This window comes from Ailuropoda melanoleuca, chromosome 2, assembly GCF_002007445.2.
Source record: "Ailuropoda melanoleuca isolate Jingjing chromosome 2, ASM200744v2, whole genome shotgun sequence".
NCBI lineage: Eukaryota > Metazoa > Chordata > Mammalia > Carnivora > Ursidae > Ailuropoda > Ailuropoda melanoleuca.
The window spans coordinates 192,011,059-192,034,553 of NC_048219.1; the positions used below are offsets into that span (position 1 = coordinate 192,011,059).

The window sequence follows — 23,495 nt, forward strand, 5'->3', positions numbered from 1 at the left end:
CAGTGTGGCCTTGAGGCAGGCTCTGTATTGAGCCCCCACTGTCAGCAGAGCCCTCAGTCGGGCACCGCTAAGGAAACCCTGCTGCCCAGTCCTCAGGGAGCTTTGGGCAGGCGACACAAGATGACCTGAAGAAAGAGCAGTTGGTGGGGTGTCTGCGTCCTTGGTCTGTGAGCTTGGAGGAGTCACTTGGCCTCTGAGCCTCCTTTTGCTCATAGGAACAACAAGGGGTCTATGACTTGTGAAAACAGCATAAAGTGCCAGGGAAATAGAGGTATTGGTCTCACATAGACAAAGCAAACAATTGCAGATAAAGACTTCTATTTGGAGAGTACCTACCATATGCAAGAGACTGTCCTAGGCCCTCGGATGAAGGGAAACAGCTGTTCGAGCCTGAGAGAGACTGGTGTTGCACAGGCCTGAGTGGCCTGTGAGGAGCCGGGGGTAGAATGTCCAGAAGCCAGCATGAGACCATGCTGTGAGAGCATAGGATTTGTGCCAGCGCAGAGATAAGAGGCAACATCCATCCTTGGCCCCTTTCTGGGCTGGACTGGGCAGCTGCCCTGCGCCATCCTCAGCAGCCTCAAAGCATTCAAGGCTCAAAGCTCTGGCTCCAGGATGATGCTCAGGTCTAGACCCTTGGGTTCAAAGGATTTTACAAGAAGTATTGTCTTTGAGGAAGCTGATGGCACCCACAGGTGCCTCTTCAGAGACTGGAACTCTCTCCTGGTGTGTCCCCGTGGTGTCCCAAGGCAGTTGCACAGCCCGGATAACCCTGACCACGTCCCCATGTCGGTGCTTTCCACCGGACCCTCTCTTCCCCATGGCCTTGGACCAGGCACGCACAGGAAGTTGGCATGACCAGGGCTCAGGATGGGAGCTGATTGCAGCATCTGGGTGGAGGGGCAGCCTGTGGACAGCTCATCACATCCACCACAGGGCCTCCCCCAGGGCCACACCTCCGCAAGCCTTGCAGCCCTGGGCAGCCCACCCAGGTAGCCCCCCAGCATCTTCAGGTCTTGATGGCCAGGCTTCATGGGGACATTGGAGCACAGATTCCCCTCTTTGTGGCTAAGGAACCAGTGCTTCCCTAAAGACTCAGATTCCTGTTTTGCTTGTTCCAGAAAACCCTTTCCTCCACTTGGCTGGGGGCAGAGGACAGACTTTGGAGTCCAAAAGACCACAGTCCCCAGTCACGGCCCCGCCACACTCTGCTGCGTGGAAAGCCCAGCCTGAGACCAGCAAGTGTTCTTACTTCCTTCCAGCCTTCAGTGGCTGTGTGGCTGGGCTGGTGGCCCTGCTCAAGTCGAGCTACTCCCCAGCAGCAGTGAGGCCAAGAGTGTCTTTGGGGAGGTGAGGAAAGCCTGTTGTAACTTGCAAAAGCAAAGTAGCTTGAGTTCCCAGGAACATGTGTCTCATCCTCTCTTACCTAGTTGTCTGTTGCCGGGCGGGGGGTGGGGAACACCTGTGCATTCTGGAACATTCTTCTCTCCCAAATAGCTTTGTGCCCAAAGCCTAACTTTAAAATCAAAATTGATCCTCCCGGTGACAGTGATGACCAGGCTGGCCCCCACTGGGCTTATCTATGCTCTGTCCCTTGTCCAGGGCTACAGAGCCAGGCCCCAGTAGTTGGGCTGGGGCACGAAAGGGGCCCCCGGGCCCAGGAGTCTGAACAGGGCAGCAAAGCTGTCCGGGGCACTGCAGCACTCCCGAAGGTGGCCGGGCCTCTGTGCATCCTGGCCACACCTCCTCTGGTCAGCGGTTCTAATTCCAGTTGGACAGCAGCTAGAAGTGGAGAAAGGCATGTGTGTCAACACCACAGCGTAGCCAGCGAGCCCTAATTACCCAGCTCTGCAAGGCCACAAGCACACATTGCCACCTGGTTCTGCTTAGGGGGAGTTTTCTGCCATGAGCACCGGCCTTGTGCCTCCTCGAGCAGAGTCCTGAACCTTGGGAAGGGAGCTGGGCTTCTCAGCTAGCTTTACGCTGACAAAGGGCTTTCTGCCTGTCAACCCGGCTCCCCAGCAAACCCCCATCCCCTCCCTACCGCAGCCACTGGGCCTCCCTTTGGCAGGGCCCAAGGGCCCATGCTTTGGACGCCTAGCCTCTGGAGACTTCCTTTTGAGCTAGAAAAACAAGCGGCTGAAACGTGCCTCGCCGCAGCTGGGCCCCACCCGCTGAACCTATAGAAAGGCCCTGGAGTGGATTCAGCCTCACAGAAGAGGAAACCTGGCTCCGGCCTCACCCGCAGGGCCTGTTATGTCTGGCTCCAGAGGCCTTCTCCTCTGGGCTTTTCCATGCCTGTGAACTAGGCCCCATTCATTTCCCTGCGGTTTCATGGGAATGTCCAAAACACTCAGCAGGTTGCAGCAAGCCCAGGAGGAGAGGGGTCAGCGAGAGGCCCAGGCCATGACGTGTGGTCGGCCCCACAGCCGCAGCACCCTCCATTCGGCCCCTCGAGGCAGGGTGCCCAGCCGGCTGTGGGTGGGCGCCCCTCAGTCCGCCTGCCGCCCCCCACCCACCCCAGCCGACTCTGCCTGCAGCTCTCTCTAGGCCTCCACTTTCCAGCTCCCAGGCCACCAGCCCCACCCCGGCCTGGCCTAGGAGAGAACCGCAACAAAGATCTCTTCAAGTTTCCCATCACCGGCAGCTTCCCCTCAGTGCCCATCCAACCGTCATTCCCATCCCACTCCGACTCCCAGGCCCTTTGCAGTTTTCCGCCACACTACACTCCATCTGGGGCCACTGGGAGAGCAGCAGGTCCTCTGCGGGGGTGGCCGCCTCCCCTACACACCCGGCCCGCAGGCTGCTTGGCCTCAGGGAGGGGGCCGTGCTCCGCAGGCTGCTTGGCCTCAGGGAGGGGGCCGTGCTCCGGCGCACAGCTCTCCCGGCTGCCTCCTTCCTGGCCACGGCAGCCCCAGGGCCCCCAGGCCTGCAGTGAAGATGTGCCCAAGTGGGGAAAATTGGGTCCTCAGAAGAAATTATTTGAAACTGGCTGAAAGCAGTTGTTATCAAATTTCCAGGTTAGCAGTTTTCCCCAAATGCTAATCGAACAGTCTCCGTGAGCGGTCTAATTTCATCTGCATGAGATTCCCACAGAGTTGTGACAAGTACCCTGGTGGCTGAGGGCAGAAGAGGCTCTTCTGGTCTCTCACTTGCTTTAGGTCTTTGAAAATTGATGCGTCCTCGGGTTTGGGTAACAGCCATGCCACTCTGCCCTGGCTGCCCAGCTCCCCAGTCCTTTCCAAAGCCACTTTCTGAGTGTTCTGGGTATGGAAGGGGTGGGGTGAGTTTCTCATCTGGTTTAGCTGGCAAAATAAATCTGGAAACGGAACATCCTTGGAGGCCCTGCTGCTCTGGCCCAGCAGGGTTGAGAGGGTAAGTGCAGAGGAGCCAAGGGTCCAACGGCAGGGGTCCCAGGCCAGCAGGGTCGGGAGTTTGGCCTGCCAGTCTGCACAGAGCCTGGGCTCAGGAGAGACCCTGCTAGCCAGCGCCAGCCTCCCTGCACTCGTCTAGATCAGCCGACTTCTGAGAGAGGAGAGCAGCCAACTGAGCTGTGGTCAGCCCAGCGCTGACCTTGGGTCTGGACCGTGCCTGCCTTGGCTACGGTGCAGAGACCCACACCCCCCAGCCCCCGCCGGCTGCCCTGTCCCTGGGCCTTGTGGAGGTGGCCACTGCCTTTGTCGACCTGATGGGAATAGGCTTTTCTCTTCTCTCCTTTGCCCAGTGGACTTGGAAAGACAGTTTCAGGGACAGTGACCTCGTGCCAGTGCTCCAAGGCTACCCAGCTGCTCTTCACACAGGGGCCTGTTGTGTTCAGGGGCTGCTGGGGACCAGATGTCCTCCCTGAGCACTCAGGACAGCTTGGGACAAGGGGCTGGGGAATGTGGGTCCTGCCCCCCTCCTCCCCTGCCTGGCTGTGGCCCTGGGCAAGGCCCTTCCTGCAGGGACAGACAGTGTGCGCTGGGGGCTTCCCCGTGGCCCTCCTTGGGCAGAGAGGGCAGCTAGGACAAGCCGCCTCCTCTCCACTCAAACCACGTGGCCCAGCGTCCCCTCCTGGGAGCTCGCAGCTCAGAGGCGGACATCAGATGTCTTCCCTGGACAGCCCCCCCTCCTCAAATGCAGGCTGGTCACATCCTCACCCTCAGGTGCTGCCTCACCATTAGCTCCTTCGCCACTGAAAACACGTGCAGAGCAGTCTTTTGGATACTCAAAAACAGCCATCAGAAAGCATCACCTCCTCACCTTCCCAAAGAACTCTTGCCTCTTCCACTAATAACCGTATTGAGATCCTCTGCGTTTGATGGCCTCCCTCACTCTTTAATCTTTGGTTTCCTGAATCAACGGCCCCAGCCTCCACAGCTGTGGCACCGTGCTCCTGCTTGCCAAACCAGGGCCCTCTGCAGCCTCCCCGTCTTCCCCACAGCAGTCGTACCCCAGGCCACTGCTCCCTGGACCTCGTGCCTCCTCTCAATCCAGTCCACCAGCCGCCGTGCTCCTTCCCTCTTGCCTGTCTGGGCCTGGGGACAGTCTTGCCCGCTCCCAGAGCCTCGCCTCGCATGTACCTCAGACTCTGGCATGACCTTCCCTTACTTGCTGCCTCTGGCTGCGGCTGCACAAGCCATCGGGCTCTCCAGCCTTCATCCTTACTGTGCCCAGCCTCCGGGCCCTGTGCCCTTCATCTGTTCTTCATGCCCATCTCTGGGCTGGCAGCCTTCCCCGCTCCCCAGAGAAGTGCTGGAGGCTGGCACCCCAGCCCCTGCCTGTGTCCCCCGAGGCACAGCCCTCCTCCCTCGGCCCTTGGTTCCTGGTTTTCTCAATTTGTTTTGCCTGCACACCTTTTTTTTTTTTTTAAGATTTTTTATTTATTCGACAGAGATAGAGACAGCCAGCGAGAGAGGGAACACAAGCAAGGGGAGTGGGAGAGGAAGAAGCAGACTCATAGCGGAGGAGCCTGATGTGGGGCTCGATCCCAGAAAGCTGGGGTCACGCCCTGAGCCAAAGGCAGACGCTTAACCACTGTGCCACCCAGGTGCCCCTGCCTGCGCACCTTCATTCGTTCATCCCTTTCATGTAAAGTAGTTCCCTCCTCCTTGCCACCTCTTGGAATTGATCTGCCCATAAGACTTGCTGGTGGCAGCAGGGCTTCGAGGTCACCCAGGCCTGTTTGCCAATCAGCTGTGGGACTCGGAGACAAACACCTTTCCTTTTTGCCCTGTAAGCTCCCTTCGCACAGAAAGGGATAGAAAGCTCTCCCAAAGCTGCGGGAGACTTTCAGGGGCTTCACGTCCAGACTGCTCCTAGCATGACATCTGTCACCGGTGCTCCATGAGCGTCCCTCCCTCTCTCGCTGCACACAGGGTAGAATGAGACCTCAGCAGCAGCTCAGAAAAGATGTGAGGATGAGTAAGAGAACAAAGATACCAACGAATGGCTCTGGGGGGAAGGCTTCCTGCTCTGGGTTGTCAGTAAATAACCGCGCCTCGGTCTCATAAGCAGAGTGCCGCTCCGCAGACCAGGGTTGGGGGGAGCTGCAAGGGCTGTTGCTTCCCTGGCACCTTGTTTGGGAGTGGACTCAGTCAGGCTCTTTTCTTAGGCAGAGCTTGAAGCTGTCGATGACTCCTGGCAGTGAGTGTTAGGGGGCAGACGTATTTGCATGAGGGCTGGGTGCCCAAGCAGAATAGCACGGTGGCAGGGACCTAGCCCTCCCAACTCCTGAATGTGCCCATCCTGGGAACCTGTATAGATTTATGGAGCGTCTGCACCGTGCCAGCTTGGGGCATCCACGAGCCTCATGCTGGGACCAAGCTAGATGGCGCTGGGATGGGAAGGAGAGAGAGAGCGATGATCAGAGGCAGTCCCAGCAGCGTGAGCAGTTTGCTGGGATGGGATGCCCAGGAAGGACGTAGGGTTCGCGCCTCATGCTGCCTCCCCGGAGGAAGAAGAGAGGGGGTGGGGGCAGAATACCCACCAAGAGAGCAGCACTGCAATGAGACAGAGCAGGGGAGAGCCGCAAGAAGTCAGCATGGCTAGAGGGTAAGGAGTGGAGATGGGGAGAAGGGAGAGGTGAACCTGGGCACATGACAAAAAGCCTAGTAAACCTCATTTTACCCAGGAGGTGGAGTGTCCCAAGGACAGTGGCAGTCACTGTAGGGCTTCAGGCAGGAGAAGGATGTGACCAGGTTTGCCTTCGCAAAAGAGTGCCCCACTTTGGGTGTAAAGAAGTAAACAGCAGGGTGAGACTAGAAGTAGGGAGGCCCGTTGGTCAGAGCTGGAGGCCTGACCAAGGTGGTGGCATTGGGGCAGGAGGGCAGCAGGAGCCTCCAGGAATCTCGCTGTGTGTTGCACCTAAATCCTGGGGTTGGGGCACCCAGCCAGTCACATTTGCCGTGCGCATGATAGTGGATTTCATGAAGGGCAAGCACTTGTATATTACACGGCCATTTTCCAGGTCAGTCAGTTGAGACTTGGAGAGATTTAAAATTTCATCGGAAATCACACAGCTAGTGAGTGCTAGAGCTGTAATTCCAGGCAAGCTGCTAGGCTGGTGGCCACTAGCCTCTCCTCTGCCCATGGCATGGCCTGTGCACATGGAGCAAGGAAGGAAGCCGTAGGAGTGGTGAAGAGCAGATGCCTCTCCCTGGGACACCACCCTCCCCCGGTCCCACTCGAGGGGCTTCTTGGCCACAGACACTCCCAGGCCCCTATTTAACAAAACAGAGTCCCAGACAAGCGGAGGAGCCTTCAGTCCAGTTCCTCTGATGGTCAGGAATGGGCAGCCTTCCTCGGAAGGGGCAGCTGTTTGAGTCCATTTCTCATGTAGCCACTGTCCGACCCCTGCCAGGTAGAGTGTCTTTTCCCAGACCTCATCCTTCCAGCTGCGACCCAAGTCCAATTGTCAATGAGCAGTAAATGCCGCATCTGGTAGCTTCTTGTAGTCTGGATGCATCTAGCCTCCTAAAGGCAAAGGAATGTCCTGTAATAAAAAACACCAAATAAAATCATCCCCTGGCATTTCATATATTTTATAGTTTTTTCTTTCTTTTTTCTTTAAAGATTTTTTATTTATTTGACAGAGATAGAGACAGCCAGCGAGAGAGGGAACACAAGCAAAGGGAGTGGGAGAGGAAGAAGCAGGCTCCTAGCAGAGGAGCCTGATGTGGGGCTCGATCCCAGGACTCTGGGATCACGCCCTGAACTGAAGGCAGATGCTTAACGACTGAGCCACCCAGGCACCCCTATAGTTTTTTCTTTAAGTAACGTTAACTTTGGGAAACACCTTTCTGGACCAAAGTTGTTTCTGCTGTGTGAGGATGTTTGTACTTCTGAGTAGGTGGTTCGTGGCCTTTACCTGCCGTCTGCCCTCGCAGGTGAGGGACTCGGGCAGCTCTAGGCTTGCTCAGCTTCTCCCCGGGATGGGAAGACTCTCACCTGCCCTTCACCCTCCCTCACCCACCCCCCCGCCCAGCAGCTGGAAGCCCAGAGCACAGGTAGGTGGGATACTGAGAATGAGTGCTGATGAGCTTGCCTCCTGGCATGGCCCCCAGCTGGCTGTGCAGCTGTCTGTCACAGCCACCCCCCACCCCCAAGACCTCCAGAGTTGTGGGCCCCCAGTGGCATGGGGCTCCAGATGCTCAGCAGATGCCAGGACTGGGACCGAGGCCCCACCTCCAAGGGCTTGGCTTGGCTTGCTGTTCTGGAAGGTGATCCTGGCTGGTGGCCATTCCTGAGCCCCCACTTAGAGCAGTTGTCAGGAAGTTGCTTGCTTCCAGCCCCCTCCCCCCCGCCGCCCTCCGACGGGGGCTGAGTGATCTCACGCCTGTGCGCGCTCTAGCAGGAGGAGGAGATGGGTTACAACCAGGGCAGGTACCCAGATCTGGGAGCAGGGGCCTCCCGGACTCTGGTGTGTGGCGTTTGCTCTCGGGCACGTCCTAACCACCCAGAACAGCTTGGGGCATCACTGAGCTCTGGCTGCCGGGCCTGTGCATGCAGCCCTGGCCCCCAGCAGGGAAGGAGATCAGGGTGAAGGGGTGCTTGCTGGCAAGCCAGCTGTTCCGGTTCCTCTTCTAATTGCGCTGCCTTGCCTCAGAGAGCAAGCCTTCAACCCCTTTGGCTGAGTAGAAAAACACTGAATGGGAACCCAGAGACCCCTGGACCTTGAGCTGCAGTTTATAAACTAAGCTGCTCCTGCCACGTCCCAGGTCCTGTGGAAGAAAGATGCTGGGGGCCCCCTACTGGCCCATCCATGGAACTGACCCGTTCGGGGGGAACCTGTTGAGTCTGGTGAAGGGGGCCTTTGCTGGCCTCAGATGAGAGCAGAGACACCCACCTGCCCCACCTCCACTGCCACCCAGCCCAGTTCTCCCTCCATGATGCCTGGCCCTGCTTTTGACAGTGAATCCTGAACTCAGGGGAATCTGGCTACTGGCCTCTTGGCATTTCCTTGGTCTTCTTGTTCCTGCACTTGACTGGAGACCCTCCTCCAGCTGCGCCGTGCCCCTCCCAGCCACCCCAGGACCGAACTGCCACCGTGCTCCAGGCCCCACTTCTGCCTTCTCCTGCTCATGGTCTGTGTGTTCTCTCTACCCCTTCTTCTCCCACCTGCTGGTATAAGAAGGATTTTAAGGACAGGTTGTGGGGAAATGGTCCCTGCAGCTATCCTAGAACACTAATGAGCCGTGGCAACACCCAGGGAGTCGGCCTTATTGCTACACCACTCCCAGTTTGGTAACACTGACGATTTTCTGGGATGCATGCTTCTTATCAGCAAACCATCTTGGAGAGAATTCCACAGGCTCCCCTCTCAGCTTCTGCCCCCCTGTCATGAGGGAAGGACTGAGACCCTGGGGGAGAGATGGAGCCCCCAGGAGGCAGCAAGGGACCTGTCCAAGGTCAGCCTCTGCGTCTCAAGCTTCGCCAGACTTTCTTCTTAAGGTTAACAGGAGCACACGGGCTTTTCTCCACCAGCTTCAGGCACTCGTGGGAGTGTACAGGGAGGGGGGGGGTGCTCCAGGGAGGACAAATAATGGAGAAGCAGCTTGACTTGGGTCCCTTGTCACTGCCTGGGGCTCTGGGCATCAGCCCCACCCTCCCCATCCCTTCCTTCCTATTCTCGTCCTTACTTGAGAAGCTGAGAGATGAGGCGGGAGAGGCCCTGCAGGAACTGGGAGCAGGAACACAGCTCCACCTGGGGAGGCACCCCATGCATTCAGTTTCTTTGACCTGAGGGGTGGGAGTCAGGTGCCGGGACAGGCTAGAACGCCACAGCCCAGCCGGCTCCTCTGGCTGGCCCAGCACTCCCTCTTCCCGCAGCCTGGTCACAACCTTGCTACGTGGTCATGCTGCCCCCTGCTGACCACACTAGCGAAACACAGCCCAGGGTCAGTCTCAAGGTTATTATAGGTGTTCCCTCTTCACCCAAGTTTGCGCTGGGCTGGAGACTGCGGGGCTCCAAGGAACAGACCATGGGTGCCCTGCCCACCAGGATTCTCAGACTGCGTGGGGAGACAGGTCTAGAACCTCCTGGAACACAGTAATGTTTGTGGTGTGAACAGATGAATGAAGGTATCCATCTGAAACGTTCAGATGATGACGGCCTCTAGAATCTGACCAAGAACAGGCAGCAAACCAAATCAGACATTTACTGAGCAGGAACTGAGACCCTTCTTGGGATGACAAGATCTAAATAGGAAAACCAAGTATGAAGAGTCCAACCATGCTAGACTGCGACCCAGGTGACCGCAGAATAGCCTGGCTCTTGTTGCCAGGTGGCTAATTGGCAGTAAGGACCCAAGGGAATGATGGAGACAGGCTTCAGCCTGGGCCTTCAGGGAAGGTGAGGAAACGGCAGGTAAGGGGGGGATCAGTGGCAGGGATGAAACTCACAGGGCACCTTAGGGAGACTCCTGGCTGGCCATTGGGTGTGGACGGTGGGGAGAGAGGAAAGCACATCCTGCGTGGTGAGGCCGACTGGATGCCCTTATATCCTGTGATATTTGCACTGGTCTCCGTGGCCGCCCTGTGGAGCAGGTGCTATTCTCCCTACTCTACGTTGGAGACAAAGGAGGGTCAGGAGAGGTCCCGGACTCGTGCCCGTTCCTCCAGCAAAGACACAGAGCCAGGATTCAGACCTCCACTTAGGAGACGGTGTTTGGGTTCCCGTGCCTGAACTCTGAGGTTTCTCAGCAGGAAGTGTTGTGCACGAGGACAGATTGGGGGGCAGCGGGAGGCGGAACGGTCACTGCAATGGCTATGAGTGCACAGTAGGGGATAAAGAAACTCCTCCTTCCACACCTGAGGTTGCCTGCATGGGACAAGGACCAGCTGAGGCCTGACCCTTGCCGTCCTACACCCAAACTATATCTGTGCCCCACAGCAGGCCAGTCCAAAGCCGGCTCCACAGAGGCTCAAACTTTCTCCCAAGGCCCAGACCTGGCCCTGGTCCCTCCGATGGTGCCGCCACTAGAGGGCCATTCCCTTCTTCCTTGTAGAGAGGGCTTCTGGGAGAGACAGATGCATTCTCAGGACAGCTTGGGAGACCAGAGCCACACTTCTGCCATGGCAGGTCCAGTCTGGGGGGAGGAGGGGCTCTGTAAGCTCATGCTCGTTCCCCCGCCCCCATCATGGGCTGCTTTTCTTTCCAAGCGCTTGGTGAGGTGGCGAGGCTAACCCCGAACGCGGGTAGCACCTCCAGGGAGAGGAAGTTCATCTTGGGCCTCCTGCTGCTTGCCGCCAGGGCTACAGGAGTTCACTCCCTGACCTCTTCTGGCTCTGTGGGAGAAGCACAGGCTTGACATGCAGCGTGGAGTCCAGAATAAAGGCAGGGGAGAGTGGTCCCTAAATTGGGGAAGGCCATCCCCATACGGGACACCCTGGCCACGATGGCAGCAGCGTGCCCGTGTATGATCTGCTTACTCCTCCCACCGGAGCCCTGGGTGTGGAAGCAGCACATGGCCACCTGCCCCAGATTTGGGGGGTGGGGGTGCCGACCTCAGGGCTGTGTGATCCAGCTTCCCACTTTGCCTGACTCCTCAATCTTGGCACACTTCTTTCCTCCCCCATCAGGCCCTGCTTTTCTCCCTGGGTCCTGGGTGTGCCTTTGTCTCTTCACTCGAAGCCGGATCTGTCCATACTTGTTGATTCTAATGACACTCAAGGGCAGCAAAACTCAAGTGTTAAACCCTAAGAGGTTAACTCTCTGGGATTTGAACACCTCGGCAGCACATTTGCCTCGCCCCAGGATGTGTGATTCCTCTTGCTGTCTGTGACCCTCCTGTTCATCCTCAGAAATCCTCCTCTCCCCAGGGAGAGAAGGGAGCGCTGGGTCTGCCGACCACCTTCTACGCACCCCAGGAGGCACTCCATGTTCTCGTGGCATGCCTGGGCATCTTGTTTTCTTACAGCCGGGGTGCCCCTGAGTGTCCTGGGAGGCGAGTCATTCAGCAGACAGCTTTACTGAGCACCTTCTCTTTGTCAGGCAGGGTGCTGGGGGACCAGGCACAGGGGCCACAGCGGGGAACAAGACAGATGCCATCCCCCCCAAGCTAATAGGGCAGGTGGTACACAAGCTCACATGGCAGAAGAGAAGAGTGCTGCTGACGGGTAGCGCAAAGAGGGGCACGAGCAAGGCAGATGAGATTGGGTGGCAGGAGGGCGTCTCTAGGCTGAGACCGAAGCGCGCAAAGGAACCAGCCTGCAACTAGCCTGGGAAAGAAGGGGCAGCGGCAGCCCCTGACCTCTGCTGGTTCCCCCCGCTGCAGGCTCGTGGAGGAGTTCATGCTCCTGGCCAACATGGCCGTGGCCCACAAGACGCACCGCACCTTTCCTGAGCGCACCCTGCTGCGTCGGCACCCCCCGCCCCAGACCAAGATGCTCAATGACCTTGTGGAATTCTGCGAGCAGATGGGGCTGCCCATGGACTTCAGCTCTGCCGGGGCCCTCAATGTGAGTGCTGGGAGTGCAGGGGAGGGGGAGGCCCGGGGAGAGGACTTCAAGTCACAAAGGCCCTGGCCATGGGCCATGCTCCCTACCAGGACCAGGCCGAGGGAAGCCACTCAACACCCCACTGTGGGCAGGGATCCTGTGGCCAGGGATGGGCTGGGCTTGGGCCCAGAAACTTTCAGTAGGGGGCTGAGATGATTGGAAGCCAGAGAATGTTTTTTATGCTAAGTGATGTCAAGTGCTTCCTGCCTGGAACTAAGCCTTTTGGGGCTCAGGCCTGAGCTCTGATCCCATGGAAGGGAGGTTGGGCCCATCTAGACTTTTATGCCTGGGGTGGGCAGAGAGGTGCTTTAGGTCGGACAGCTGGAAACCAGTCTCTCCGTCCAGCCAATGAGACATGGAAGGGCTGATGTCAGAGCCACAGTCCAGTGTGGGACGTGGACCGGGGGCTGCTGGCCTCCGCACTCCACCGTGGCCCTCTGAGCGGGGCCGAGCCCTCAGCCTACCCTCCTCCCTGGAGCCAGGTCTCAGATGGTCAGAGGGTGATGGGGCCCCAGAGCCTCCCCCAGCTTGACTGCCTGTCACACGGTTTTGCTTCTAGAAAAGTCTGACCGAAACATTTGGAGATGACAAGTACTCACTGGCCCGGAAGGAGGTGCTCACCAACATGTGCTCCCGGCCCATGCAGGTAAGGGGGGGGCGGGTCCCCCAGCCTCCCCTTTCACCCAGGAGTATCCGTGACCTCCACACACAGGACCTAAGGGGAGGGCTGAGGAGGACAGCCCCAGGCGTTACCTAGGACAGGTGAGCCCTGAGCTCCTGAGCCCTATCTGCCTCCTGCGCAGACTTGCCTGCCTTCCCTGCTCCAGGACGGTTTCTGTGGGGCCGTTAAAGGGCCCAGGTGGAGCCCTGCTGCCCCCTGCATGGCCTCCGGGGCTGTTTCCTAGCTGAAGGTTAGGGAGCCATCCCAGGGCATACACCAAGCCTTCGGTGCCCTGTCCCCGCAGACCAGACCAGCTCGGGGAAGGGGCTAGCTAGTAACTCAGTTGGATGGGCACCCTGGAGGGGAGAGACTGTCTCCCTTAGCAGCCTACCCCGAGGAGAAGTCATCAGCCCCCACCAGGCCTTGTGGACCCCAGGCAGAGAAGTCTCCCTCTTGCTAGCTGGTAGGAGAGGAGTCAGGAGGTGGGCACGTGTTGCAGGCAGTATGACGGGCTGGCAGCCTGGGAGCAGACAGTGAACTTGCTCCTGGCAGCATGTCTCAGCCCTCTGAGGCTGAGCTTCAGCCCCTGCAGGCCCAAGCATCTTGGGAAGGAGCCACCCCACTGCTTGTCAGGTCAGCAGGACCGTGGATACTAATGGGGCCAGCTCTGGGCCCGTTCCGGCCAGGGGGCAATGACAGACCATTTTTCAAGGGGCTCAGTCACTTTGCAGATTTAATTGGTTCATGAGAACCGGGTCACCTTAGCTGGCCACAGCCGATTTATTTCCTGACAGTCATTTTTTCTGCCAGGAATGGAGCCATCGATTTTGGGTCTGACTGCCTCTACCCTGTCCCCGGTCACAAGCGTCTGCCCCCACCAAGCACCTTTAAAGCATGCCACACAGAAGGGCAGGTGTACCTGTGGCCAAGGGACTCGATGTCACTCTGCCCTCTAGTTACTCTGAGACGTGGTCGCCCCTGGGTCCCAGCAACTGCCTGTTGACTGTGCCATGGAGGGCCAGTCAGGCTCGCGTTCCCTGCCCCCAGCCTCAGGAAGACGTCCACCTCCGAGGTCAAACTAGCTCTGGAGCTCTGTGGAAAGGAGCCCTCCTCTCCTGAGTGAGTCACCCAGAGCCTGAGAAAGAGTGGACTTCTGGCCTTGCCTGCCAGTGAGTGACCTTCAAGGCTGGCCTTTGTATGGGGAGCTGATGGTAGGCAGTTATGGAATGTCTGTGGTGGCCTTAAGAACTGGGATGGGGACAGGGGACCAGGCAGTGGCAGGAGCGATGAGCACAGACGTCCTAAGAGAGCTGCTGAAACTGGACACCTGGGACTTTCCTGTCCTAGGAAAGCCACAGTCCCCACCCATCCCACCACGCCCAGACATACCTTCCCAGCCAGGAAGGGGACGAGGGCCTCTGCTCCTCACCCCAGTTCACATGGGGAACTGGGCCACCACCACTGAGAGCAACGCCCAAACATGGCTTGGAGTGGAGGCTGCTCCCACCTCCCCCCGTGGCTTGCCCCAGACATAACCCAGGCCCCAGCAGGAGCTGGAAGCGCGGCGGACTCGAGCTGAGCAGGTCAGCACCAGCTGTGCCCTGGATTCCAGGCCTGACACACACAGAGTAACCGGAGGCGGCTGTTCATTTGGCCAAGCACACAGGAGGCAAGGGAGCGAGTGAACACACAAGGGTGTGACTTTGGCCCTTAGGGAGGAACCTGTTCACTTGCTCCTTGCAGTGTCCTTGAATCCCAACCCTGAGAGCTCAGGGACCACAGGGTAAGCAGCTGCAGGGACTGTGGCCAAGCCACCCTCCCCCCCAGCAGAACCACCATGGCCTGGAGCCATTTGTTGGGCTAGAGAAACTTGGCCTCTCTTCACGTACCCCAGTCCTCACTCCTCCCCTACAGAAGGGCCTCTTGAACCCAGACCTCTGAGTCTTGGTGCCAGGACAGCTAGTCAGAGACAAGGGCTGAGGCTGGCGGCTGGTGAGCCTCTCCCTCCCTTGGCTGGTGTGGGGTTACCTCCAGGGGGCCCGGTATGGCCTTCCACAGGACAGGGATCAGAGCTGGAGGGCATGAGGTCAGACCACAGAGGAGGAGCCGGGCGCCCACTGCCCTTGTCACTGTAGGCGGGTAACAGGTGTCCCGGGCCTTCTCTCCCACATGCCATTCTGGCCAGCTGGTGGTGGCAGACTCCGCGTCCTCGCGGGGCCCTGTAGCCGCGCCGGCTTCCACTTGTGCCTCCACAACATGTCTGCTGCCCCTTGTCCGCCCGGCCCCAGGCCTCCTCTCCTCCTCCCGTCCCGTGAAGCAGGCCAGAAACCGCTCCCTGCTTGTCCCTGGCAGTAACCATCCCTAAAACGACAGCAGCAGGCTGAGGGGGAGGCCGAGCTCCTCCCCAGCTGCTCTCAGCCTTCAGCTCATGGCCCACCCTCCCCAAGGGCTCAGGCGGCCGGCCCCACAGGGCTCTGAGGGAGGAGGCTGTCCGGCATCTTGAGGTTTCCCCACACCCCCTGTGCCCACAGAGGCGGGGTGGGTCCCTTGCGGTGTTCTCTGGCCTGTTCTCGGTGCTGCCACCACGAGGGGTCTACACAACCCAGGGCAAGGCCCACACTTGTCTTCAGCAGGAGAGGGGCATGGGCGCCCCATGGCTCGGCACAGCCTCAAGGCAGCCCCATGGGTCCCCTTACAGAGAATGGCCCCTGGCCTCCTCAGGCCCGCAGTCAGCCGCCTGCGGTGTGGCAGGTCAGTCCATTCCAAAATAGCCCACCATGAGCCTCTGAGTGTCACAGCCTGGCAGAGCAAACCCAGCCCTGACCTGGCCTGGCCTGGCTCAACCCCCCCCCCGACCCCCCTAGATGGCACTGTACTTCTGCTCGGGGGTGCTGCAGGACCAGACACAGTTCCGGCACTACGCCCTCAACGTGCCGCTCTACACCCACTTCACCTCTCCCATCCGCCGCTTCGCCGACGTCCTGGTGCACCGCCTCCTGGCCGCCGCACTTGGTGAGAGGCCCAGCACGGGGGGTCATGCAGGCCTGCGCCCACCTAAGGGCTGCCCAGCCCAAGTAGGTACTTAGCAGCATGGCTGTAGAGGCCCCAAGGGGTGGTCAGCCGAGCGGCAGGGGAACCTGGGCCCAGAAACACCCCCCACCCCCCGACACCACCGTAAGCATGCTAGGGGTCAGCTGCAGTAGAGCTCATTAAAAGTCCTGTACAAAAGCCAAGGGCCCTAACCGCGGCTGCCCACCTTCCCAGCCCTCAGAGCTGGGCAGCAGGGAGGCCTTCGCTCTGCATGGGCTGCCCAAGCCCCACCTTTCCTGGGCAGTGAGCACTGTGCCACCCGTCACCCAGCCGTGGCTGGCATGCACACCGCACCCCGCCAGCAGCCCCGCAACCACCCTCTTCCCAGGCTACGGGGAGCTGCCGGACCTGGAGCCCGAGGCCCTGCAAAAGCAGGCCGACCACTGCAATGACCGCCGCATGGCTTCCAAGCGTGTCCAGGAGCTCAGCACTGGCCTCTTCTTTGCCATCCTGGTTAAGGTGAGGCCACCAGCCCGGTGCCCCCTCCCCCTGCTCCACCCCACTTCCCCTCCTGAGCACCGGCTCACAAGGGGCCCTTACAGAGCTCAGGGGCCTTCGGCAGCTGGGGCGGGCCCTGGGGGTGATGCCACATCCCGTGGCCAAGCCTTGGCTAGAGCCCTGCCCTGCAGGAGAGCGGCCCCCTGGAGTCAGAAGCCATGGTGCTAGGCGTCCTGAACCAAGCCTTTGACGTGCTGGTGCTGCGCTACGGGGTGCAGAAGCGTGTCTACTGTAACGTGAGTACCCACAGGCCCCCCAGGCCGGGGTTAGGGACCTCCAGGCAGCCAAAGGCCCAACTCTGGGCTGCTGAAGGCCATCTACTAGGACGCGAGTGCCAGGGACCTTATGGCTTCTGTTCACAGCTGTCCCTCCCCTCACAGACACACCCAACCGTGTCCACTGCACACTGTTTTCACCCGCGTGTCCCCCATCCTCTGCCGGGGTCTCCTCCATATTCATCTGGCACGTGGGGGGAAGCATGGAGGATGGGAGCACAGGCTGGGCTCCTTGCTGTCCTCACCTGCCCTGGAGAGTACAAGCCGTGGTGGTGACGCTGGCCATGTGGTGGCAGAGACTGTGCCGTCCCTGACCTCACTTCCCTTCGCCCCCCAGCGCCAAGCCCACCCAATGGGCCATGCCGGGCCACCCCGCTGCACCTGCCTGGGATGAGTTGTCAGGCTCGAGAGAACAGACCCCTCCCTCACCAGCATGGGATGGCAGGGCATGCAAGCTTTGGGGGATTTCTTTACGGGAATGTGAAGGAAGGAAAGATCAGAGAGAATGGTTTATGGCCACTCTGGAAGCTGTGTCCCCTGAAGAGAAGGAAGAGACCAGAGCTAGCCTTGGGTCCTGGCCTGGGTGGCTGTTTATTCACGGTTCTTTCCAAGGGTACTTGGTGCCTGTGCTGACGCCATCTGAGGGACCTGTTTCAGCTGACCTTGTGGTTAGCGGGTCACCCCCTGGCCCCTGACCCTGGCTCTGGATTTCCTGACATCCAGAACCCTTGGGGCAATGCAGAGCCCCGCACAGAGCAGAGGAAGCATGGAGTTAATACAGTAAAGCAGAAGAGACAGAATGGGGTCCAGCTGGGATCCGTCAGGGCTCCGGTCCTGAAGTTCACTGAGCAGGACAGAAGTTCAAGGGTCGGTCACCAGACAGGTCTAGGTCTGCAGACAAGCCGGCCCTCAGCCTGTGCTAACAGACCCAGTGCCCGCAGGGGTCGGCACCCCTGTAGCCTTAGGTGCCCAGTCCACCTCGGGCCTCAAGTAGACAGTCCCTGATGAGCCCCTGCTGCTCGGCACTCGGTCACCCTCAGGTACGGCCTCAACGGAAGATGGCCAGGCAGGGCCTCCCGGAAGTGGGCCAGAGGCCAGAGGCAAGGGGGGTGGTGTCCCTAATTAAAAGTCAACAGCCAGCTGCCGGCGGGGGGACAAGGAGCTCCTTCAAAGCCAGTCAGAGGCAGGCAAAGGCAGGGGGCTGCCTCCAAGGGGGGTTGCAGGGTCAAAGGTTAGGAGGTGGCGCTCAGAGCTTACAACCTGAGACGCCGGATGTGTGTACCCCCAGGCACTGCCACTGCAGTCCCACCACTTTCAAAAGGTGGGCAAGAAGCCGGAGCTCACACTCGTCTGGGAGCCTGAGGACACGGAACAGGAGCCAGTGCAGCAGGTCAGCACCCGGGGGTGGGGCAGCTTTGCCAGAATACCACTGTGTGCCGGTCTACCCCTAGCTCCCGTCCACGCTCTCCTGCCTCCTGGGGCACCCCTGCCAGGCCTCCCCTGCTGGCCCACCTGGCCCGGCACCCCGGCACTTAGGCTCCCCTGTGGGATTTCAGATCCTGCATGCGGAGACCAGCACAGCTCACCGATATCCCCCGCTTTGGGCCAGAGCTTTCCCGTCCTGCCTGCCCTGCCCTGGGGACAGCCACTGTGGGGAGAGGCAGGGGGCTCTGCAGAGCCCTCTAAAGCAGGGTTTTAACTTTTGGGGTCCTTTTGGAAATTAATGAAAACTATGGATCTCCTACCCAAGAACTTGCATATAATGGTTTTCCCCTATAGCGCGCTCTGACCCCAGGCCAGCCCCAGACCCCAGTTCCTTTCTCCCTGACCCCGGGCACTCACGATGTGAGTGAGCCATGTCTGGCTCCCTGACTTCTCACCGGGAGCCCTGGCCTCAGTACCTGAGCAGGCTCCCCTTACAGACAGGCAAACAGAGACCGAGAGGGGAGGGCGAGGGGTCCTGGGGCCCCGCTAGGCGGACAGTGGCAGAGCTGTGCCCTGCGCACAAGCTCTTGCCTCTCCCACCCACTGGACCGGCCCCTCACAGCGCACTCGTGTCACCAAGCTGGGCTGTGCTGTGCCGCAGGTCGTGACTATCTTCAGCCTGGTGGAGGTGGTACTGCAGGCCGAGACCGCCGCCCTCAAGTACAGCGCTCTCCTCAAGCGGCCTGGCACCAACGGCCTCCTGGGCCTGCAGAACAAGGAGGAGCCAGACGCTGGGGGCCCGGAGGCCTGAGGCCTCCCTCCCAGCCGCACCCACCCGCGCCCCTGCCCCACCCACCGGCTTTTAGAAATAGGACCTTTCGACACCAAAGGGGATTTTTAATTTGGTTTTTAACAACTCAGGGTTTTGTTTTTATTTCCTCATTCTATTTTATTTTTGCAGCTCAGTTTTTAAACAAACTGGAGAGGAGAGGGCAGGGCTGGACGGAAGGCTGAGGCGTGGCTGGTGCTTCACCAGAGTGGAACGGGACCGGTCCTCCTGGGGAGGCCAGTCCTCTTCTGCCAGGCCACCCACTGCCTTCCCTTGTGCAGGAAACCGGGGATTTTCAGCAAATCAGTGTCATGGAATAAAATCAAGTGTGAATTGCTGTCTTGGTGTGTGGGGCACCGCTGGGAGGCCCGAGACAGCAGGGTGCCCCTTGGACCCAGGACAAGGGACCTGGCTTAGGCTCCACCCCTCACAGCTGAGCTGGGATCGCCACCCTCCAGAACCTTCCAGGATGATTCACAGAGCTGGCCACATGTCAGATTGATGCCCGTGCCACATTCTGGCTGATTAGAAATGTAATTAGTATGCAAGACAGCAAGCTCACCCATCACCCTGCAGCAAGTGACTGTCCATCCCCACCCCCACCACCTCCTCTCTGCCTGCTGGCCTCAGGAGGGGCACTACGGGTCCTGTGGCACTCCCTCTCTCGGGTCCTAGGCCAGAGCTCTGAGTAGCCCCATCCACACCCCTTGGTTCAAGCTGTTACCTCAGCCCCTTCAGTGCCAATCCTGTACCCTGGTAGCGCTGAGGGAGTAGGGGGACAGAGGGGACCTGGGCCTGCCAGAGACAAGGAAGGCCCTCAAACTGGTGTTCCTGACCAGGGACGGGAAAAGGGGTGCCTGGTGTCCCTAACCTTGCCTCGTCACTTGCCTGGCATCATCCTGAGCACCCAGCAATTGCACCATCCCTGGGGACCCAGGGGCAGAGATGGAGGGCCACTGGGCCGTGCTCGCTTCCCAGCTGGCCTGACCACAGCCTGCGCTCCTATCCCACCTAACTAGGGAACCTAAGGTTGGCTTCCCCAAGGACTGCCAGAAACCAGGGTGAAACCCATGGTGACCCCGGCCCTGGTTCCACCGTGCTGTGTCCTTGGGTGTCAGTATTAATGAGCCCATTTGATCTGGTTGCAATGAATTCTCTTCAAAGAAAAATTCAGTACAGTACCTTGTAGGAGGGCCTTGCGGGGACCAGAGGACCTATGGCATGGCTGCCTTTGTCCACCACGGGCAGGCCGTGGCTCATCATCTCCCAGCCCTGGGTGGGTGTCTGAGGGGAATGGAGGACACGCCACCCTCCTGCCTCCCGTGCCTTTCTCCTCTAGCACATCAGCCAGCCTTCCACGTGTCCATCGTGCCACCCCCAAGATGTCTCTGAGGCTACCACCCCCTCTGTTCCTGTCCCCAGAGCCTTCTCCTGCAACCAAGGATCTGAAGGGAAGATAGGTGAGAGGGTCTGGTGGTTTGGTATTTGGATGAGGAGAAGATTTCTGGGTGTTTCCTGTCCTAGGCAGCCCGACAGAGCCCAAGGGCAGGACACCTCAACACTGTCCCTGTCCCCTTGACTGCCCCACCCTCTGAGGAGATGCTGCCCCGTTCTGCCCTGGGGCTGTCCCCTGCTGGCCTCCCACAGAGCCTGGGAGCTGAGGGTGAGCAGAGACCCCGCTGAGTGACAGCCATCAGGAGGCCGTGTGTCAGAGTGCCTGGGCTCCCCCTTGAACAGCATGAACTCAGACCGGCCCCCGGTCCTTCCTGCCCCAGTGCCCCCTGAGCCCTGGTGAGGCAATGCCAGCTCGGTCAGCAAGGAACATCTTTGCCACCAGGACTTGCTTGGGCACAGGTGAGTCTCGCTCTGTGGCACCCGAGAGCCGTGGGGGCCATGGACCCCCAGCCCCCCTCCGCTTCATTTGACAGAAGTGGACACTGCACCCAGAAAGGAGGCAGGTCTCTGGCCAAGGTGACCCAGCAAGACGCCCAGCCAGTACCGGGCTCAGGCACCTGCTTTCCCCTGCACCCCCTGCCCAAGGGAGGCGGCCCAGCACTGTCCACGAGGTAGCTGGGTCCGTCTTCATCCCCTCTCCCAGCACACCCGGCTCTGGCGGAGGTCCACTGAGGGAGCCAGTCCCTTCTGTGTCCCCACGTGATGGAACTATTGACAAAAGGATGACGAGACACAAAACCTCATCAGAAAGGAAGACTCACTCGTCCCTTCTGCCATCCAGAGCCCCTGCACACAAGTACCAGCGGAAGCCCAGGACCTGGAGCAAGGCTCTGTCTTCCCCAACAGGCCACCTCGGACCGCCGTGGGCAGAGTGAGCTGTAGACACAAGTGATGTCACTATGTGACGAAGCTCCAGCGAAGTCCCGAGGCTGGAGGGTGTGTTCCCGGCCCTGAAGGGACAGTGATCGGAAGATGTGTGGGTCCCACAGGGGTGAGGGAACTGAGATTCGAAGGTACTTGTCTAACCATGAGCTGTGAAGGTCAAGGTCGCTAGGATCAGAGAGTGCTGAGAGGACCTGCAAGAAGATGCTGGAAAGGTAGATTGCGTGGACACTCGGAGCTGGCCGGAGAGCTTGCACTCCATCTGAGGGCCGTGCAGAACCACTGAAGGTTTCTAACCAGGGCTGTGCTGGCTACAGCCTCCGGTCCTTCACTCCTTTACCCAACAGGGAGGGGCCGAGATGCTCCGTGTTCTTGGGGCTGCTGTCCGGGGCGGGGGGCAGGGGGGTGTCACTAGTGCGGCAGGCAGTGGCGATGGCATGACAGTGAAGCGGGGGGGGGGGCAGTCCCGTGGGGGCAGGCCCTCAGGGAGCAGCCTGGTGGCTGTTTACAGGCCCGGGCCCTGAGGCCCAGTGCTGTCCGGGTGGTGGAGGGGACGGGAGGCTACAGCGCAGGTGCAGAGTGAGCCAGGAGAACCAGCACGCTGGGGCGGTGAGGACTTTCCTTGCTGGGGAGAACAGATGAGGGGTGCAAGCCAGCGTCCCCAGGCTTCGTGCTGAGAACAGCCCCAGGGGCTTGGCACAGGGGCAGGGGCCGGGAGTGGAATGTGTGGGGCGCCAACAGCAGGGGTGGTGGGCAGTTGGTGGATGTGGGAATGCCGTGCTGGGCCCTGAGGTGCAGGGGAGAGCGGTGCTCTCTGGGGTGTCCTCAGCACACAGCCCAAATTAAAAGCCTGAGAAGGCTCAGGACTGAAAACTGGATCAGGAAGATGAGAAGGAGCTGGTACAAGGAGCCTGGGAAGGAGGAGCCAGAGAGAGAGTGGTCCTGAGGCTTCAGGAGGACTCCTGTCTTTTGATTATATGGGAAAGAAACGCAGTGCAAAGTGACTCTGGGAGGAAGCGAACTGATAGGAAGACTGAACAGAACTACCAGAGGAGGGCGGGAGAGCCCACCTTGGGGGAGGCAGGGAGGCACCATGCTTCCAGGTCACCTGGGGTGGCCGGGGACCCCTTCTCTGTTTCTGCTTCATTTCCTCCTGGTGTAGATCACTTCCTCCATGCGGACCTTCTGGAAGCGTCTGCCTTCTGTATCTTGCAGCCCACCCTCCTAGAGAGAGACTGACACCCACTCCCAGCTCTAGTTAGAGAGACCCCAGGAAAGAATGGGGCAGCTGCCCAGTCCTGGTCCGTCAGAGAGCTGTCGTGGTACAGAATGGTAGCTCCTAGGGTCCCTGGCAGTTGGGAGGGATGGGCAAGAAGCTGGGGAGCAGGTCCCAGGAAGAGGCTAGGCCACCAGGGAGACACAGCATCAGATGGCCACTGTGGCTGCTGCGAGCGCAGAGCAGTGACAGGGCACAAGGCGGGAAGCTGGAGGCCAGGTTGGTGGGGCTGTGACAATCCAGGCAAGATGAAGGCCTGAGAGGGAGCAGATCCAAGATGTCAGAAGAGAGCTGGCATGGGCAGGTGCTCGAGTCACAGGCAAGGATGGGCTCTGGGCAGAGGAGGCAGAGAGGAGTGCTGGTGGCTGCGGTGGGGGGGGCGTGGGCGGGGCATGGAAAGGACGTGATAGAGGAAGGGTGGGGACAGCGAAGGCCGGAGTTTGGACTCCTTCTGGGAGCGAGAGAGCCTCACATGCTGCTGCTGGGAGTTGAGAGCACGAGGCAGAGTCATGCAGTGGGTTAGGACTGCACAGGTGGTGGGGAGTCAGTGCCTGTCAGCAGAGGAATGGATAAAAAACGTATTACATGCACACGACGGAGTATTGTCCAGCCGCGAAAAAGGACATCTGGCTAGTTGTGGAAACATAGATGAATCTGGAGGACGTTCTGCTAAGTGAAATGAGCCAGGCATGTTCTCACTTATGTGTGGAGTCTAAAAGAATCAAACAGCAGAGGAGAATGCTGCTTTCCAGGGCCCGGGCAGGGAGGAAGAATGGGGAGATGTTGGGGACAAAGTTTGAGTTGTAAGATAAACAAGTTCGGGGATCTCATGTACAGCATGGTGGTGTCGTTAACAATCCTGTATTGTGGGCTTGAAAGCCACCAAGCGGGTCCTTCCTCAGTGTGCTCACCGCAGAAAGATGATCGCTCTGAGGTGATACGTGAATTAGCTTGATTGTGGTGGTCATTGCACAATGTATCCATAGATCGAAACATCAAGTTGTACCTCTTGATTATAGAGTTCCTATTTGTCAGTTACAGCTCCGTGAAGCTGCTAAATAAACAAATAAACACAAACGGAGTCTATGTGCCTGCCCCTTACATCTGGACAGGCTCGACGGCTGC

The 23,495-nt window shown here is 59.3% G+C and overlaps 1 protein-coding gene across 5 annotated transcripts in view; it reads left to right on the top strand.

Annotated features, from left to right (window-relative positions):
• DIS3L2 (DIS3 like 3'-5' exoribonuclease 2) overlaps nucleotides 1–23,091 on the top strand; it is a 344,092-nt gene extending 321,001 nt beyond the window's left edge. The window contains exons 15-22 of one of the 5 annotated variants that reach the window (XR_004623668.1): nucleotides 11,757–11,940; nucleotides 12,539–12,625; nucleotides 15,505–15,652; nucleotides 16,059–16,189; nucleotides 16,360–16,464; nucleotides 17,792–17,893; nucleotides 18,590–20,611; nucleotides 20,856–23,091. Coding sequence is in view for 1 of the 5 variants with exons in the window: in XM_002917970.4 (XP_002918016.1) it covers nucleotides 11,757–11,940; nucleotides 12,539–12,625; nucleotides 15,505–15,652; nucleotides 16,059–16,189; nucleotides 16,360–16,464; nucleotides 17,792–17,893; nucleotides 18,590–18,739 (907 nt within the window). In the remaining 4 variants the exon portion in view is untranslated. Of the gene's footprint in view, nucleotides 1–11,756; nucleotides 11,941–12,538; nucleotides 12,626–15,504; nucleotides 15,653–16,058; nucleotides 16,190–16,359; nucleotides 16,465–17,791; nucleotides 17,894–18,589 lie in introns of those variants that run through there. The other 4 variants (XR_004623670.1, XR_004623669.1, XM_002917970.4 and 1 more) reach the window with 4 other exon arrangements.
• The last annotated feature ends 404 nt before the right edge of the window (nucleotides 23,092–23,495 follow it).